The 19,108-nt window shown below is 35.5% G+C and overlaps 1 protein-coding gene across 3 annotated transcripts in view; it reads right to left on the bottom strand.

Moving 5' to 3' along the window:
- Positions 1-19,108, bottom strand: part of ATP11B (ATPase phospholipid transporting 11B (putative)) — a 144,261-nt gene that overhangs the window by 99,060 nt on the left and 26,093 nt on the right. For all 3 annotated transcript variants that reach the window (XM_077161150.1, XM_077161149.1, XM_077161151.1), the window contains exons 2-7: positions 17,070-17,186; positions 13,530-13,619; positions 11,646-11,726; positions 10,339-10,446; positions 10,016-10,144; positions 9,296-9,399 (exon numbers count right to left, since the gene is read on the bottom strand). In XM_077161150.1, coding sequence (XP_077017265.1) covers positions 9,296-9,399; positions 10,016-10,144; positions 10,339-10,446; positions 11,646-11,726; positions 13,530-13,619; positions 17,070-17,186 — 629 coding nt within the window. The remainder of the gene's footprint in view (positions 1-9,295; positions 9,400-10,015; positions 10,145-10,338; positions 10,447-11,645; positions 11,727-13,529; positions 13,620-17,069; positions 17,187-19,108) is intronic.

The raw sequence follows: 19,108 nt of genomic DNA, 5'->3' as shown, positions 1-19,108 counted from the left end.
TTATTACATGCTTCATAAGTTTATTCTGTCTTAAAGCTGCATAATATTCCATCGTATGTATATACCACAGTTCGTTTAGCCACTCGTCTGCTGATGGACATTTTGGCTGTTTCCATCTCTTTGCAATTAAAATAACGCTGCTATAAACATTGGTGTGCAAATGTCCGTTTGTGTCTTTGCCCTTAAGTCCTTTGAGTAGATTCCCAGCAATGGTATTGCTGGGTCGTATGGCAATTCTATATTCAGCTTTTTGAGGAACCGCCAAACTGCCTTCCACAGTGGTTGCACCATTTGACATTCCCACGAACAGTGGATAAGTGTGCCTCTTTCTCCACATCCTCTCCAGCACTTGTCATTTACTGTTTTGTTGATAATGGCCATTCTGGTGGGTGTGAGATGATATCTCATTGTGGTTTTGATTTGCATTTCTCTAATGGCCAGGGACATTGAGCATCTCTTCATGTGCCTTTTGGCCATTTGTATTTCCTCTTCTGATAGGTGTCTGTTCAAGTCTTTGTCCCATTTTGTAACTGGGTTGGCTGTCTTTTTGTTGTTGAGTTGGACAATCTCTATAAATTCTGGATACTAGACCTTTATCTGATATGTCGTTTCCAAATATTGTCTCCCATTGTGTAGGCTATCTTTCTACTTTCTTGATGAAGTTCTTTGATGCACAAAAGTGTTTAATTTTGAGGAGCTCCCATTTCTTTCTTTCTTTCTTCAGTGCTCTTGCTTTAGGTTTAAGGTCCATAAAACCGCCTCCAATTGTAAGTTTCATAAGATATCTCCCTACATTTTCCTCTAACTGTTTTATGGTCTTAGACCTAATGTTTAGATCTTTGATCCATTTTGAGTTAACTTCTGTATAGGGTGTGAGATACGGGTCCTCTTTCATTCTTTTGCATATGGATATCCAGTTCTCTAGGCACCATTTATTGAAGAGACTGTTCTGTCCCAGGTGAGTTGGCTTAACTGCCTTATCAAAGATCAAATGTCCATAGATGAGAGGGTCTATATCTGAGCACTCTATTCAATTCGATTGGTCGATATATCTATCTTTATGCCAATACCATGCTGTTTTGACCACTATGGCTTCATAATATGCCTTAAAGTCAGGCAGCACGAGACCTCCAGTTTCATTTTTTTTCCTCAAGATGTTTTTAGCAATTCGGGGCACCCTGCCCTTCGAGATAAATTTGCTTATTGGTTTTTCTATTTCTGAAAAATAAGTTGTTGGGATTTTGATTGGTATTGCATTGAATCTGTAAATCAATTTAGGTAGGATTGATATCTTAACTATATTTAGTCTTCCAATCCATGAACACGGTATGCCCTTCCATCTATTTAGGTCTTCTGTGATTTCTTTTAGCAGTTTTTTGTAGTTTTCTTTATATAGGTTTTTTTGTCTCTTTAGTTAAATTTATTCCTAGGTATTTTATTCCTTTAGCTGCAATTGTAAATGGGATTCGTTTCTTGATTTCCCCCTCAGCTTTTTCATTACTAGTGTATAGAAATGATACAGATTTTTGAATGTTGATCTTGTAACCTGCTACATTGCTGTACTCATTTATTAGCTCTAGTAGTTTTGTTGTGGACTTTTCCGGGTTTTCGACGTATAGTATCATATCGTCTGTAAACAGTGATAGTTTTACTTCTTCCTTTCCAATTTTGATGCCTTGTATTTCTTTTTCTTGTCTAATTGCTCTGGCTAGAACCTCCAACACAATGTTGAATAATAGTGGTGATAATGGACATCCTTGTCTTGTTCCTGATCTTAGGGGGAAGTTTTCAATTTTTCCCCATTGAGGATGATATTAGCTGTGGGTTTTTCATATATTCCCTCTATCATTTTAAGGAAGTTCCCTTGTATTCCTATCTTTTGAAGTATTTTCAACAGGAAAGGATGTTGAATCTTGTCAAATGCCTTCTCTGCATCAATTGAGATGATCATGTGATTTTTCTGCTTTGATTTGTTGATATGGTGTATTACATTAATTGATTTTCTTATGTTGAACCATCCTTGCATACCTGGGATGAATCCTACTTGGTCATGATGTATAATTCTTTTAATGTGTTGTTGGATACGATTTGCTAGAATTTTATTGAGGATTTTTGCATCTATATTCATTAGAGAGATTGGTCTGTAATTTTCTTTTTTTGTAATATCTTTGCCTGGTTTTGGTATGAGGGTGATGTTGGCTTCATAGAATGAATTAGGTAGTTTTCCCTCCACTTTGATTTTTTTGAAGACTTTGAGGAGAGTTGGTACTAATTCTTTCTGGAATGTTTGATAGAATTCACATGTGAAGCCGTCTGGTCCTGGACTTTTCTTTTTAGGAAGTTTTTGAATGACTAATTCAATTTCTTTACTTGTGATTGGTTTGTTGAGGTCATCTATTTCTTCTTGAGTCAAAGTTGGTTGTTCATGTCTTTCCAGGAACCCGTCCATTTCATCTAAATTGTTGTATTTATTAGCATAAAGTTGTTCATAGTATCCTGTTATTACCTCCTTTATTTCTGTGAGGTCAGTAGTTATGTCTCCTCTTCCATTTCTGATCTTATTTATTTGCATCCTCTCTCTTCTTCTTTTTGTCAATCTTGATAAGGGCCCATCAATCTTATTGATTTTCTCATAGAACCAACTTCCGGTCTTACTGATTTTCTCTATTGGTTTCATGTTTTCAATTTCATTTATTTCTGCTCTGATCTTTGTTATTTCTTTCCTTTTGCTTGCTTTGGGATTAGTTTGCTATTCCTTCTCCAGTTCTTCCAAGTGGACAGTTAATTCCTGCATTTTTGCCTTTTCTTCTTTTCTGATATAGGCATTTAGGGCAATAAATTTCCCTCTTAGCACTGCCTTTGCTGCATCCCATAAGTTTTGATATGTTGTGTTTTCGTTTTCATTCGCCTCGAGGTATTTACTAATTTCTCTTGCAATTTCTTCTTTGACCCACTCGTTCTTTAAGAGTGTGTTGTTGAGCCTCCACGTATTTGTGAATTTTCTGGCCCTCCGCCTATTATTGATTTCCAACTTCATTCCTTTATGATCCGAGAAAATGTTGTGTATGATTTCAATCTTTTTAAATTTGTTAAGACTTGCTTTGTGACCCAGCATATGGTCTATCTTTGAGAATGATCCATGAGCACTTGAGAAAAAGATGTATCCTGCTGTTGTGGGATGTAATGTCCTATAAATGTCTGTTAAGTCTAGGTCATTTACAGTAATATTCAGATTCTCTATTTCTTTATTGATCCTCTGTCTAGATGTTCTGTCCATTGATGAGAGTGGGGAATTGAAGTCTCCAACTATTATGGTATATGTGTCTATTTCCCTTTTCAGTGTATGCAGTGTATTCCTCATGTATTTAGGGGCATTCCGGTTCGGTGCATAAGTATTTATGATTGTTATGTCTTCTTGTTTAATTGTTCCTTTTATTAGTAGATAGTGTCCTTCTTTGTCTCTTTTAACTGTTTTCCATTTGAAGTCTAATTTGTTGGATATTAGTATAGCCACTCCTGCTCTTTTCTGGTTGTTATTTGCATGAGATATCTTTTCCCAACCTTTCACTTTCAACCTATGTTTATCTTTGGGTCTAAGATGTGTTTCCTGTAGACAGCATATAGAAAGATCCTGTTTTTTAATCCATTCTGCCAGTCTATGTCTTTTGATTGGGGAATTCAGTCCATTAACATTTAGTGTTATTACTGTTTGGATAATATTTTCCTCTACCATTTTGCCTTTTGTATTATATACATCATATCTGACTTTCCTTCTTTCTACACTCTTCTCCATACCTCTCTCTTCTGTCTTTTCGTATCTGACTCTAGTGCTCCGTTTAGTATTTCTTGCAGAGTTGGTCTCTTGGTCACAAATTCTCTCAGTGACTTTTTGTCTGAGAATGTTTTAATTTCTCCCTCATTTTTGAAGGACAATTTTGCTGGATATAGGAGTCTTGGTTGGCAGTTTTTCTCGTTTAGTAATTTAAATATAGCACCCCACTGTCTTCTAGCTTCCATGGTTTCTGCTGAGAAATCTACACATGGTCTTATTGGGTTTCCCTTATATGTGATGGATTGTTTTTCTCTTGCTGCTTTCAAGATCGTCTCTTTCTCTTTGACCTCTGACATTCTAACTAGTAAGTGTCTTGGAAAACGCCTATTTGGGTCTATTCTCTTTGGGGTGCGCTGCACTTCTTGGATCTGTAATTTTAGGTCTTTCATAAGAATTGGGAAATTTTCAGTGATAATTTCTTCCATTAGTTTTTCTCCTCCTTTTCCCTTCTCTTCTCCTTCTGGGACACCCATAACACGTATATTTGTGCGGTTCATATTGTCATTCAGTTCCCTGATCCCCTGTTCAAATTTTTCCATTCTTTTCCCTTTAGTTTCTGTTTCTTTTTGGAATTCAAATGTTCCATCCTCCAAATCACTAATTCTATCTTCTCTCTCTTTAAATCTATCATTGTAGGCATCCATTGTTTTTTCCATCTTTTCTACTTTGTCCTTCACTTCCATAAGTTCTGTGATTTGTTTGTTCAGTTTTTCTATTTCTTCTTTTTGTTCAGCCCATGTCTTCTTCATGTCCTCCCTCAATTTATCGATTTCGTTTTTGAAGAGGTTTTCCATTCCTGTTCGTATATTCAGAATTAGTTGTCTCAGCTCCTGTATCTCATTTGAACTATTGGTTTGTTCCTTTGACTGGGCCATATTTTCAATTTTCCGAGCACGATCCGTTATCTTCTGCTGGCGTCTGGGCATTTAGTCAGATTTCCCTGGGTGTTGGACCCAACAGGTTGAAAGATTTTTCTGTGAAATCTCTGGGTTCTGTTTTTCTTATCCTGCCCAGTAGGTGGTGCTCGTGGCACTCATTTGTCTGCAGGTCCCACCAGTAAAAGGTGCTGTTGGTCCTTTAACTTTGGAAAACTCTCGTCGTGGGGGAGGTTCGCCAGCCAAAGCGGCTTGGAAGAGTGCCAATCCGAATCTCCCAGCCATCCCGGGGATCTGAACATGGGGAGGGTAGCCGGCCGCCGCAGCCGCAGCCTGGGAGAGCACCCGTCCGAATCTCCTAGCCGGCCCGGGGCACCAAGCGTGGCGGGAGGGCGCTAGCTACCGCGGCCCGGGAGAGTGAACCGTTCCCAGCCGGACCGGGGAGTCACGTGTCTGGAAGGGACCCCGGTCACCGTTCTCCGTGGCCTGCGGATCTCCGATCCAAATTCTCCCAGTTGGTTCGGGGGGCTGCGCGTGGGGGGGGGTCGCCAGCCACCGTGGCTTGAGGGGACCGCCTGTCCAATTCTACCAGCTGGCCCGGGAAGGAGGAAGGGAGGGACTCCGGCCGCTTGCCGCCCTGGCCCGGGGAAGCCCGCGCCCCTCGGCGATCTCACCGGAGCTGGTTCTCCCAGACATTCAGCCGTTCCAGGATGGGGTACGCTGTCTTTTTGATATCTGTCGTGGCTCCGGGAGCTGTTCTGTTTCTACTCCCCTAGTAACTGTTCTGGAGGAGGAACTAAGATTCGCGCGTCTTACTAAGCCGCAATCTTCTCCGGAAATGAAAACCTCATTTTTAATCATACAAATATTTCATCTTACATTTGTATCACATACCTCTCTGAGCATTCTCCTACTTGGGCATTTAAAATGTTTTCAATATTTAACTTATATATAACATACAGTAAAATGAAAAAATACATAATTTTATATATATATTAACTTTACAACTACAGTTCCTCAAAGACAGAAACTACACTTGTTTACCTTATTCATGCTATCACAAAGCACATAAATGCTCAAGAAATACTTGTTAAATGCATGAATAAATAAAAACAGCAATCAATAGTTTTAGAATAGTGATGTGAGTCATTTTTCTCTTATGAAAGCAATCAGTAATAGTAATATTTAAAACAAAATGTATATGTAAAGAAAGGAAAAGAGAAAACAAATAGGAACATCATTATTATTTTCTATTAGAATTTTATTTTGCTTTTTCCCCATTTTCTAAGATAATTTAAGAACCATTCAGCAAATTAGTCATATTTGATCAATCTCCCATTAATCTTATGCTTAACAGTGTATTATTTACTAGTTCTTAATTTTTTTTTTATAATTCACCATTGTCTGAGATGAGGAAATAATGGCAACAGAATGATCTTGAAGTACTTAATTCTTCATAAATATATCTCATAGTTAAAATGCCTTAAAGCACGAACCCCCCAAATTTTCCAGTTAACTTTCAATTGCATCTGACTTTGATGAAACCAAAATAAAGATATGTAAGAGATTTGAGAAATGCAATGCTAATGATAAGATTTTAAAACATTTCAAACAACAGAGGGAGGGAGTTATATGACATAACACTGAAGGGCATTTTTACAATGCAGCTGTAGTTTATATTCTATCAGAAGTTTCTGAGTTAAAATGAATTTAGTTTCTCACACAAGTCTTTAATAAAACATTATTTCCACTTTGTAGCCCCAAGTAATTGCAAGATCAATGAAAGAAGACTTTTATTTAATAAACAATATTTAAAAGATGTTAGATCCTCTCATCCTTTCCATTCTTCAAAAACAAAATATTTAAAAATCTGTCAAACTAAAAAATGTTGCTAAATAAATCATAAGGGGACTAATTTAAAAGTAGTATGTTTTAATATAGTAGTGAACACCAAAGACATAGCTACTGCCTTCTTGGAACTTACCAAAAAAGAAACGTTTGATTACTTTCTTCTAAGTAATTATCTTGCTTCTACTATAACTGCTGTTATAATGTGAGCACACTAGTTTATAACAACGAAGACGGTAATGAGAGGGTACTTGTGAATAGAAGTATTGTTTTGATTAATATCTTTTGCTTTAGTGTTTTTCCCCTTAATGTCTTCAATTACCTAAAGATTTCATGATATGATTTAGTTTTAAAAATGAGGTCTGTAAACAGCACTTAAAAATGAATCTGATAGCACAATACTACCTAACTGTAATACAATAATGTTAGAACACTGAATGAAGCTGAATGTGAGAATGATAGAGGGAGGAGGCCTGGGGGCACAAATGAAATCAGAAGAAAAGACAGATGATAAAGACTGAGATGGTATAATCTAGGAATGCTCAGAGTGTATAAGGATAGTGACTAAATGTACAAATTTAAAAACGTTTTGCATGAGGAAGAACAAAGGAATGTTAATAATGCAGGGTGTTGACAATAGATGGTAATTCGTATTTTAAAACTTTAACTTATGTGTGAGACTAAAGCAAAAAATACTTATTTGGTACAAAATTTATATTTTGACTAGTGCATTTCCTAATATAACTTATGTGGACAGCTTAACTGAACACCATAAGTACATGGAACCTTGAGTAGGGCATGAGAGTTTGTAGGTTTGTCCAGAGTGATGCCTTAATAAATCCCAGAAGGATTTGAACAGTGAATAAAAAAGTATATGCAAAGTCCCCTTGGGAGAATGGTGAGTGTTCTGGTTTGCTAGCTGCCGGAATGCAACACACCAGAGACGGATTGGCTTTTAATAAAAGGGGATTTATTTTGTCGGTTCTTCAGAGGAAAGGTAGCTAACTTTCCACTGAGGTTCTGTCTTACGTGGAAGGCACAGGATGGTCTCTGCTGGTCTTCTCTCCAGGCCCCTGGGTTCCAACAACTTTCCCCGGGGTGACTTCTTTCTGCATCTCCAAGGGCCTGGGGTGAGCTGCTAGTGTTGAGATGAGGAATGCTGAGCTGCTTAGCAGTGCTACGTTGCAATCTCTCATTTAAGCACCAGCCAATTAAGTCAAACATCACTCATTGCAGCAGACACGCCTCCTAGCTGACTGCAGATGTAATTGGCAACAGATGAGGTTCACATACCGTTGGCTTATGTCCGCAGCAACAAGACTAGGTATGCTCACCTGGCCAAGTTGACAACTGAATCTAATTAACACAGTGAGAAACGTGGAAAATTCAACTTCCCCAAGTGGAGAATTCTTGATATTCTCACAAGCAGTGGGGACAGCTAAAGCAATAGACTGAGCCCCCAATTTTGGGGTTTGTTCATATGAAACTTAACCCCGCAAAGGATAGGCTAAGCCTACTTAAAATTAGGCCTAAGAGTCACCTCCAAGGGAACCTCTTTTGTTGCTCAGATGTGGCCTCTCCCTCAGCCAATACGACAAGCAAACTCACTGTCCTGCCCCTCTCTACATGGGACATGACTCTCAGGGGTGTGGAACTTCCTGGCAACGTGGGACAGAAATCCTAGAATGAGCTGGGACTCAGCAGCAAGGGATTGAGAAAACTTCGACCGAAAGGGGAAAGAGCATGTCATGGTTAGGGACACGTGTCAAGTTGGCCAAGTTGTGGTACCTGTTTATCTGATTGGGCAAGTACTGGCCTGTCTGTTGCAATGAGGACATTTCATAGGATTAGGTCATGATCACATCAGCTGCATCCACAGCTCATTCCATCTGTAATCAGCCAAAGGGAAGTGTCTTCTACAATTAGCGATGCTAAATCTAATCACGGGAAGCCTTTTAAGGAGGACTCAGAGGAGACAGGCCCCATTCCTGCTTCGGCTGGTGAGCCTCTCCTGCAGAGTTCATCCAGACCCTCCATCGGAGTCATCGGCTTCACAGCTTGCCCTGTGGATTTTGGACTCTGCGTTCCTGAGGTCATGTGAGACACTTTTATAAATTTTATATTTGCAAGTGTTCCCTGTTGATTCTGTTTCTCTAGAAAACCCTAACTAATACAAAGCAAAATGAGACAAAATAAAGTGTCAATGGCTGAGAAATTCCAAACAGAGTCAAGAGGTTATCGTAGAGGTTATTCTGAAGCATTAAATAGATATCACCTTTTTAGTTAAGGTTTGATGGAGAGGCTGGAGGGAACTGCCTGAAAATGTAGAGCTGTATTCCAGTAGCCATGTTTCTTGAAGATATATAATGATATAGCTTTCGCAATGTGCCTGTGTGACTATGAAAACCTTATGTCTGGTGCTTCTTTTATTTACCTTATGGACAGATGAGTAAAACATATGGATTAAAAATAAATAATATGGGAAGCAAATGTTAAAATAAATTTAGTACATTGAAATGTTAGTGATCAATGAAAGGGAGGGGTAAGGGGAATGGTATATATGAATTTTTTTGTTTTCTTTTCATTTCTTTTTCTGAATTGATACAAATGTTCTAAGAAATGATCATGATGATGAATATACAACTATGTGCTGAAAAAAATTGTATGTTAATTGGTTTTGTTAATAAAAATTAAAAAAAAAAAAGAATCTGAAATGGGTATGCTGAGTATCACATCATACCTGTACAAGTCTGCTTCTGGTTGCTGACATTCTATCACAGCCACAAGAGTGTCCAAATTGGCAACTGTTTGTAATACTGCTGTTTCTGGAACTGCCACATGTGTCTGGAAAAAAACAACTGAATCACACAATTTCATGATCCAAATGGGACCATTTTAAGTCTCTTTTACATATGAAATCATGGCACACTATAATTGAAAACATTCATTAGACAGCAGAGCAAAGGAAAAAGAAGAAATGTAAATTACATAAAGGAGCAGAGGGAGCTTCTGTAATTACCTGGCTACAGAGGCCAGTTGCACATATTTAAGTTTGTACGTACAGTTGCACTGCTAAAAGCTCATTACAAGCATTTTATTATTTTAAAAGGAAAATAAATGAATTTTCACCCTTGATTATATGGTGATAACTGAGAAAATTTAAATATGTCCCTTATACAAACAAGCACCATATATATTATAAGACTATATTTTTCCAAAATACACTTTGCAATTTTCTTTAACTTGAATTGACTAAACCATGTGAGGATATTCCTAAAATAAATATTATAGCATTAGCTATTTTTTAAAAATTTCACCTAATTTTTTTTTTAATTTTAGTAATTTAAAAAATTTCTCCTTTAACAGGTCATACTTCACTACTTCAAAAAAAGAAAGAAAATCATTATATTCCAAAGTCTTGTTCACAGAGAACAACACTCAAACATGTCCATGAACAAACCTTTAGATTAGTTTCTCCATCCAAACTAGCAGTTGTAACGTGACACGAACCATCAAGTCGATCTGAGGAGAGAAGCACCAAATCTGCAGGGAAAATTTCATCTTTGGCTATTCGAACAATATCACCCACCTATGAAGAATTTTGGAAAAAGTGAATATACAGATTTTTAAAAGGCAAGGACTTATTTTAACTCAGTTCTAAACAAGTAACTTTTCACAACATTTTAATATAGGAAAAGACGTTTTAACAAAAATATCCTCAGAAAAACATACGTACTACGATAGTCTAGTATAAGTGATTTCTATTATTCAGCAGACACATACCCGAATATTTTTTGATCTAGTTTTTACGAGGCCTCCACTGCGAACAACGTAAACAGGAGCTCCATTTACTTCATTATCTGAGTTATGTCGCAACCAGTCTTCATATCCCTGGAAACAGCCAAAGAATAAAAAGTACACTTTCAAGTATAACTTGAAGATACTTTTATTAAGTGAGGAAAAAAACATGAACTTCACAACAACATTTCGTTACCACAACTATATTAGTCTATTGTGATGCACATACTCATAGGGTGTTGGAACTGGTTCCTCCTGGAAATATGCTATTCTCTAGGTTTTTATGATAAACACGTTCCTGGTTTCCATTATATCCCTTTAGCTGTTCCTTCTCAATTTCCTTATTGGACTCCTCTTCAGTGTGACCTTTATGGGTCCTTTTCTCACTCTTTACCATTTCTTCTATTTCTGTGTCTTCAGATATCATAAATATGCTGGTAACTCTGTAGCCTAGATCTCCTGCCCATCTCTCTCTTCCAAATTCCTCTTATCTTTCTTGTGTAAGTAACAAAGAATACACTTTCTTCCAGAATTGTAAAATGTTTGTCAATTTTATTTCCATGTTAAATTTAAACCTTGTCCTTAAATCTTATAAGATGGAAGTTTATCATATTTACACAAGAAAATTCAATGAATTATCTCAGACAGAAGAGATCATTTTTGTGTAACTCAGACCCTGCCAAGGTCTTTTGAGAAATGGCAGCTAGCCAGATATGACATTTCTATGAATGTACTTATTTCTTATTTGATGTGCTTACCTAATAATTCTGTTTATATCTAGATTTTTAATATTTATTAAGATATGGTTGAAGCTATTTCCTCTAGGGTACTACTTTAAATAAAGATCACTTTTATCACAGGGAGTTGCAAAAAGTTAGATTTTGACTTACGAATGTTCATGCCAGAAAATTTTTATTTTTACATGCTCCATTCCCTAAACATATCCCTTTAGAACTGTGCCTCCTTTAAACACTGCCAAACTCTTCAAAGATGATCATAATAAATAATCTGTTTTGTATCTAAATTTGTACATGTACAATCCTTGTGTTTGGATGTTCACTAGGTGTGTCAATGTAACAATATATATTAACAACAGTAATCATTCCATAGGTCACTGGATTCCTAAAATAGAGAATGGCTACCCTAGTTTAACTTTACTACGTGCAATATCAAATAGATTTTTTATTTCTTAGGGAAATTACTTTTACAACAATAAATGTTACTTTGTAGTGGAAACAGTTAACAACTTATGAATAGCTTGAGTGAAAATAATAATACAAAGCATTTCATACCTGCTTTATGGCGGTTACTGTTATCACAAAGAATAACGGAAGTCCACTCGTAATTGGACTGGTAGGTGTGTCAATCATAAGCTACATAAAAAAAGAACGCAGAATATTGTATTTTTATATTGTATATGTTACACTATTAACATCTAAAATCTTATAATTATTGGGAATTTCAAGCATATACAAAATGTATATCTTATCTTGGTCCATAGCAAAAAATAATAGGAGACAGTTATTATGCAGCAGACATAGTTTAGTACACAACTTTACCCTGTTGGCTATTATATGGTTTGAAAGAATATTTATTACAACCCTACATGTATTGCTAGAGTAGACTCAGTCACTCTGCTTTCTTAATACACAGGGTACTTAAGCTTTTTTTTTAAAAAATATATATTTTCTTCAATATTTCCCTAGGAGCAGAGCTATAGTTGTTCAGACCTTGATTCACATTTCTTCCCACATCTAGATAAATTCAGAAAAGTCTGTCAGTGATCTACCTCGGAATACAGACTAGATTCCATACTAGTAAGCAATATTTAGGAATGGGATTAGGGAAAAGGTTTTTTCCCTAATTTTGTTATGCCTGGCAAAACCAGAGAAATATAGGTAAGAAAATGATGCTGGAATCAGAATCTTAATCATACAACTGAGGTTTAAACAAAGTGCTGAAGAAGTAAGAAGTATTTGCAGTAATTATGTCCGGTTAGTTATAGCATATTTCCATTACTCTATATAAGCCAATAAAAATTGTTCTATTCCATAAACAAGCTACATTCCTAATTTTACCCAGTGATTTCACAAACGCATGCTTGTTTTATGGTAAAGGTTAGTATAAATTCCTCACTTCCCCAAGAAAACCAAGATAATGTTCTACTGATAGAAAATCTGAACTGGCTTCTCTGTTCGTGAAGGAAAACAATTTTTTAAGACAATAAATGTTTTATAAAGCTTTAAAATGATGACTTGAAAAACTTTTTCTTTTGAAATCCCTGGTTCTATGGAGAGAAAGTTAAGCACTTATACAATTTAATGCCATACTGAAAGAGGCTGTACAACACTTGTTAAGGTATTATCAGAAAAAAATAACATCTTTTAAAGAAAATAACAGTCTTTGACTTAAATTCAAGTTTCAGGCTACGCTCTTGATATTTCAATATAAAAGTTACAGACAAATCATAAATATTATATGCAAAAATCACTGTAATCAGTGGTACAAACATTCCTGGCTCCAACCAGCCACACACACAGAATAATGCACAAATTAAGAAACTATCATAACAGCTTATAATGGACATAGATTTAAAGCAATTAAAAAATGGTCTCTTGGATAAACAATCTATAATCATGGAGATTCTTAAAGATTAAAGTAATTAAAAGCCTAAAGTAAATTTAACTTGCACAAAGATGGTTCAAAAAGCAGAAATGTGCCAAAAACACATGTGCTATACATTAAAAGCCAAAATACTTATGTTCAAAGGCAAAGCATGTGAAAGATGATAGGTCATGTTCTCGGCTTAGACTATGGTTACCAGTGCTATAGCAAAAACAACTGTAATGAAACAAAATATAACTTCAAAATTCATAGGTTATTTCATTAGAAATCTAGCTGCGATTTAGATCATTGTATTCTGTGAAACATTAATCCCAAAGGAACCAAAGAAAAAAGGCCCATGATCAAGTGGTTTAGAGCACAGTATATATACCACAGTCCCCTCCCAGGAGAATCAGAACACACGTAAGCATAGTAAATGCTCTAAGATCTCCACAGACCATCACCGAACACTCTTCTTATATTAATTCAATTGGAGAAATAATTTTCCTCTTTCCATGACAATGTTAGAAACCATGTTCACAAATTATTAACAATCTAGTGATAAAGCTTACCTGAACCAAAAATATAATAAGAAAATAAAAGTTTGCCACTCTTCTGAATTGTTCAAATAAATTTTTTGGAACAAAATTCCACACAGTATACTAAAAGAAGAGGAGATATTTATAAATTAATATTTAAAAATAATACACATATACAGATATAACAACCTAAAAGCAAAATCAGATTTTCTAAGCTCTTAGACAAATTTCACATAACTCTTGATATTACAGAAACTATCTGGTTTCTAAAGTTAAAAGATTTTTATTTTACCCTCCTTTTAATTTTATTTTACCATTCATTTGCAATTATAGTTATAATTTTTAAAACCTATTTTTCTCTTTTAAGTGTTGATATTTTAGAAGTTGGAGAAGGAAGATGAAATTATTCATTAAACTGACATTTGGATAATTTATTTGGACTTCGCAAAAACAAAACTAAATCTATGTGAAAATATGGCAGCTTTTCTTTTGATAGTTGTTTGTCGAGTGGTCTCAGTTGCCCTAAAGGCTTCCAGAGCTGTTGGCAACATCTCAGACCTCTGGCTAGCCCAGGTGAGAGGTTTGTTCTTAATTTGTTGCTTAATAACATGCCAAATGTCACATCTTTCACCACCGTATATTACTTCATACCACGCTGTCACAGAAAGAACTAGAAGAATTTTTTGATGATCCAAAGAACTGGATTGTTGTTTCCAGGGTTTTTTAAACACAAACATTTTAACAAACTGAATGAATCTACATTTTGTGCTTGTCTTGTTGCATATGCTCAGAGAAGAGGGATTCTTGTAGAAAAATAAAAATTTAATATGTTTTAAAATTCTTTTCATTATTATGAAATAAATGTCAAGATAAATGAATGAGAAATAAAACTTTCCTTCTTAGTTCTGATATTAGTAAGAAAACCAAAACACAGTTATAAATTTAAACAGTCCGAAGGAAGTTACAGGATAAGATAGTTACTGTTGTCAAGTAAATTAAATAGAGAAATATCATGCATCTGCAATGTACAAGACACTTGCACTAGAGGATAAAGAAGCTTAATAGTAAATAGAGGATTTTAAGAATAAAATATCATTGATTTTATTCAAAGGTAAAATAAATGAATATATAAATAATTCAAAGAAAATAAAATCACTCAGAAAAACTTAATGAAGGAGATCTTATTTGACAAAGGCCTTGAAAAAGGAACATTTGGCAGGCTGAAAACTGGGAGAAATAGAGGAAGAAAACTACCTGCAGATAGAACAGGATGAGTAAAATTTGCAAAAAGTTCTCATGACTTTATGGGATAGAAGATAATCCACTCTAAAACGAACCTAAGGGAACAATAGGGAAGTGATAAGGGGCTAGAGTAAATGACAATGTCCACATAAATATCTACCTTCTTGTAATTGTGGTTTAAACAGGAACTCTACATTTCTACAAAAACATGGCTAAAAATCTGAAATCACTGCAAAGGCACAGTTGTAGTTCAACATGAATCTGTGGAATAGCAGGTAATCTGGTTTGGAAGGTATTTAAGAAAGCAATAATGGAATAATAAGGAAGTAATAGGGGAGTAATGAGAGAGAGAGACCTCATTTATGCTCAAAAAGAAAATAGAAATGTTTATATAAACATCTATATTTTTGAAACTGTGGTTAAAAACATTAAACAAGGCATTAATACTGCTGCACATTAAAATAATCATATAAAGATATTTAGTCCCCAAAGTTTTCCAGGACACTCAGGCAGGGGAGTTAAGTGCTTTGGAAAGTGTTTGGCTGTTTCTTATAAAATAATAAAACACTTAACACATAACCCAGTAATCTCATACCTTGGTTTTAATCTCATACCTAACAGAAAGGAGAAAGTGTGTTCAAACAAACAGCTGTGAATGTTTATAACCACTTTACTCATAAAAGTCAAACCCCACAAGCAACACTAATGCCCATCAACTGGTGAGGGAATAAACAAAAAACTGTGGCAGAACTGTAAAATAATATACTACTTAGCAATAAAAATGAATGAATTACTGAGACTGATACTTGCAACTACAAGGATTACTCTAAAAAGCATTATGTTAAGCACAACAAGTCAGATACAAGAGACTCATGTATTGTATGATTCTATCTTATGTGAAATCCTATAAAAGACAGAGCTATGTTACAGAAAGCAGATCATAGGTTGCTAGTGTTGGAAGTGAGGAGGAGAGGAACTGGCTGCAAAGGGGTATGAGAAGACATTCTGGGGAGATGGATATATTCTATATCTTGAGTGCAGTGATGGTCACATGATGCTATGCATTTTTCAAAAGTCATTGAGTTGTACATGTAAAATTGGTGCACTTTATTTTATGTAAATTATACACTAAGTTACAAAAAATTTTTCAAGCAGAAAATTTTGAACTTAGTTACTAATCAAGGGTTCCTCCATCATCCTAGAATCTGATATTTCCTCTTTCTGCCCTTTGCTTTAGAATATTGCCCATAATGAGAGACGTCACTAGTGGGTTTTTAACATATCTTTTAACATGCCATGTTAAAATATTACATTGTAACATAACTTCTCAATAAACAAGAGACCAGGAAATTAAAGTTTGTAATTAAACAAATTTGAAAAATAGAAGATTTATCCAATGGATAAACTGAGAACCCTTTTATTCCCAACAATTAGAGAGTACACATTATTTTCAACCATACTTGAAGATTTCATTAAACTTTACTATATTTTAGAGATATCAATTGGGATTGAAATCAGTTGTAAAAGAAAATTCCCACAAGAGTGGGGTAAACCACTTAGGAGTTTATTTTTCCCGCATAACATGAAATCCAAAAATAAGCAGTCCAGAACTAGTGTATCCAGATAATACCTGTGTCTTTCTATTTTATCATCATTAGCCTGTGACTGGAATCCTTTTGGTCTATTTTCTAAGAAAGAAGAAGGGATAAGATAGAGGCCAAATGGTGAAGAGAAAATATCAGATGAGATGCTCTTATTTCCATCACCTTCCTTAGAAGCCATAGTGGCTCCCTCTTACTGTCTATGACGGTGATACACACCCACGCACAGTTGTTAAGATAAGCAGAGATGCAGGTCTTTTAAAAATTGCACACACTGCCAACTGAACAAAACCGTGGCTTTGTTAATTTAAAGAGAGGAGGAACGGATATTAGGACAGCAACTAGTTATGTCTACCACACTAGGCCACACATTAAGGCTTGAACAATTTTCTGTCTGAATCACTACCATGTAGACTCTATATTGTGTAGAACACAAGACCAGACATTGTGTTCACAATGCAATTAAATTAACAATCCATAATTAAAAGATAACTAAATATGTAGAGAGCCTAAATATTAAAAAACACACTTCTATTATTTACATCTATGGGTGCAAGAAGTCACAATGATAGTTATAAATTTAAATCATAATGAGAATACTACTTTTCAAAACTTTTGTGATGCAGGTCAAGAAGGATTTGGAGCGATATATATATATATATACGTCCTTAATACTTACAAATTAATGGCACAAATTTACAGTTTTAGTAATAGAACTGTTAATCCTTACCTTAGATGAAATGATTCGGTTATCTATAAATTTCTGAGGTGTGTAAAGCCCATTCAGAGGAAATCTGTTGGCTATGTAAATAGTCCTTGTGTCACTTTGATGTGGTGGGTCAAAACCCTAAGAACAAGAAAAAGAAATACTTTCATTAATTACAACAAATGAAAATCACACTAATGCAAGGTGTTAGTAATAATTCAGGGAATATATGGGAATTTTCTATTTTCTGCATGATTATTCTGTACACCAACAACTTCTCTAATAAAAAAGAATGAAAAATGAAAAAGAAATGCTGACCAAGAAGTTAGTTGTTATGATTATTTACTGTTGGTTTTAACTGGTCAGACTGCATGTTATTACTGGCTTTGCACTGTAGATAGACTCAATCCATTTAAAATTATTAGAGTTAAAAGCCAAATTTTTTTCCTTTATAGGTGTACAGCCATATTACTGTGCTGGATTGAAAGGATTTATGTACCCTAGAAAAGCCACGTTTTAATCCTAATCAATCTTGTGGGAGCAAAGGCTTCTTCTAATCCCTATTCAGCACTATAGATTGGAAGCTTGATTAGCTATGTCCATGGAGATATGACTCAATCAATTGTGGGTATTAAACTTGATTAGATGGAGATGTGTCTGCACCCATTCTTCATGGATCTTGATAAATTTACTGGAATCCTACGAAAAAGGAGACAATTTAGAGAGAGTACTGTTTTGAGAATGATGAGAGAGCCACAGAAACATGACAGAATGACAGAGCCCACCAGCCAGCAATTTCTGGAGATAAAGAAAGAGAATGCCTCCAGGGAGCTTCATGAAGCAAGAGGCCCGGAGAGGAAGCTAGTTGACGTCACCATGTTTGCCATGTGCCTTTCCAACAAAGAGAGAAGGCCTGAACTTCATCAGCCTTCTTGAACCAAGGTATCTTTCCCTGGATGCCTTAATTTGGATATTTTTATAGACTTGCTTTAATTGGAACATTTTCTTGGCCTTAGAACTGTAAACTAGCAACTTATTAAATTCCCTTTTTAAAAGCTATTCAATTTCTGGTATATTGCATTTTGGCAGCTAGCAAACTAGAACAATTACTTTCAGATATTAACTAACCAGACAATACCTCTGACGATGAACAGTTCATACTCTGAAATAAAAATCATAAGAAGACCTAGAGATGTGTTTGAGGACATTTCCCCCCACTGCCTCCCTTTTCATGACTGTGAGTTCCTTGCCCTTCTCTTAGGATGGATTTCTATTCAGTGATGTGGAGGTTTTGTGTAGCATTGGCATGTTCAGCTCCCACCCTATCTGATGACAATAGCTCTTCCACTCTCAGATCAACTTGGTTTCAAAGAGCTTTGTCCCCAGAGGACTTACAATGCCTTGGGTAGGATCTTGCTTAGATTCATTCCACACAATCATTTATTTGTCTCACCTGACCCCCAATATACAACATGAATGGCTACAATTTCTGGCCTTGAAGATTCCATTCTGGTCACATTTACAAGATCTTCCCTCAAGGTACATGTAGTAACGACCAGTGTTCTTCACTGATGGCAAGTACATGGCACTTGATTCCTACAATACTATACTCTCTTCCAGGGTGGTAAGTGAATCTTTAAGAATTATGGTAGATCTTGGGAATCTCCTTACAGGCTGAAAAAGAAATCCCAAAAGCAAGGCTCTTCTTTGGTTCTGATAGGCAAATGACTCAAAATTCTTCATATTTTCTTTTCTTCTTTTATGATGGCCAAGTGCTAATTACTAGTACAACTGAGTTATTAAAAGGTTAATTAAACTTGTTATTCATAAACTACAATGGTCCATTTTCAGATATTACTAAGAACTCTAATTTGGAAATCCATGTAGCAAGTAGTCTAGCTGCCATTCAATGGTTAGCAGCCCTGTAAAATTTCCATTAAGCACAGACATATATAAATAGTTGAACTTTCCATAAATGCCCAGAAAAATATATTACAGTGTTGTCTTAAGTTATGTATGGTTTTCAACTGCTATACTTATTTTTAAATTTTTATTTTCTGGTC

The sequence above is a fragment of the Tamandua tetradactyla genome, chromosome 5 (assembly GCF_023851605.1).
Source record: "Tamandua tetradactyla isolate mTamTet1 chromosome 5, mTamTet1.pri, whole genome shotgun sequence".
In the NCBI taxonomy this organism is placed as follows: Eukaryota; Metazoa; Chordata; class Mammalia; order Pilosa; family Myrmecophagidae; genus Tamandua; species Tamandua tetradactyla.
This window is presented reverse-complemented; position numbering and strand designations above follow the sequence as displayed.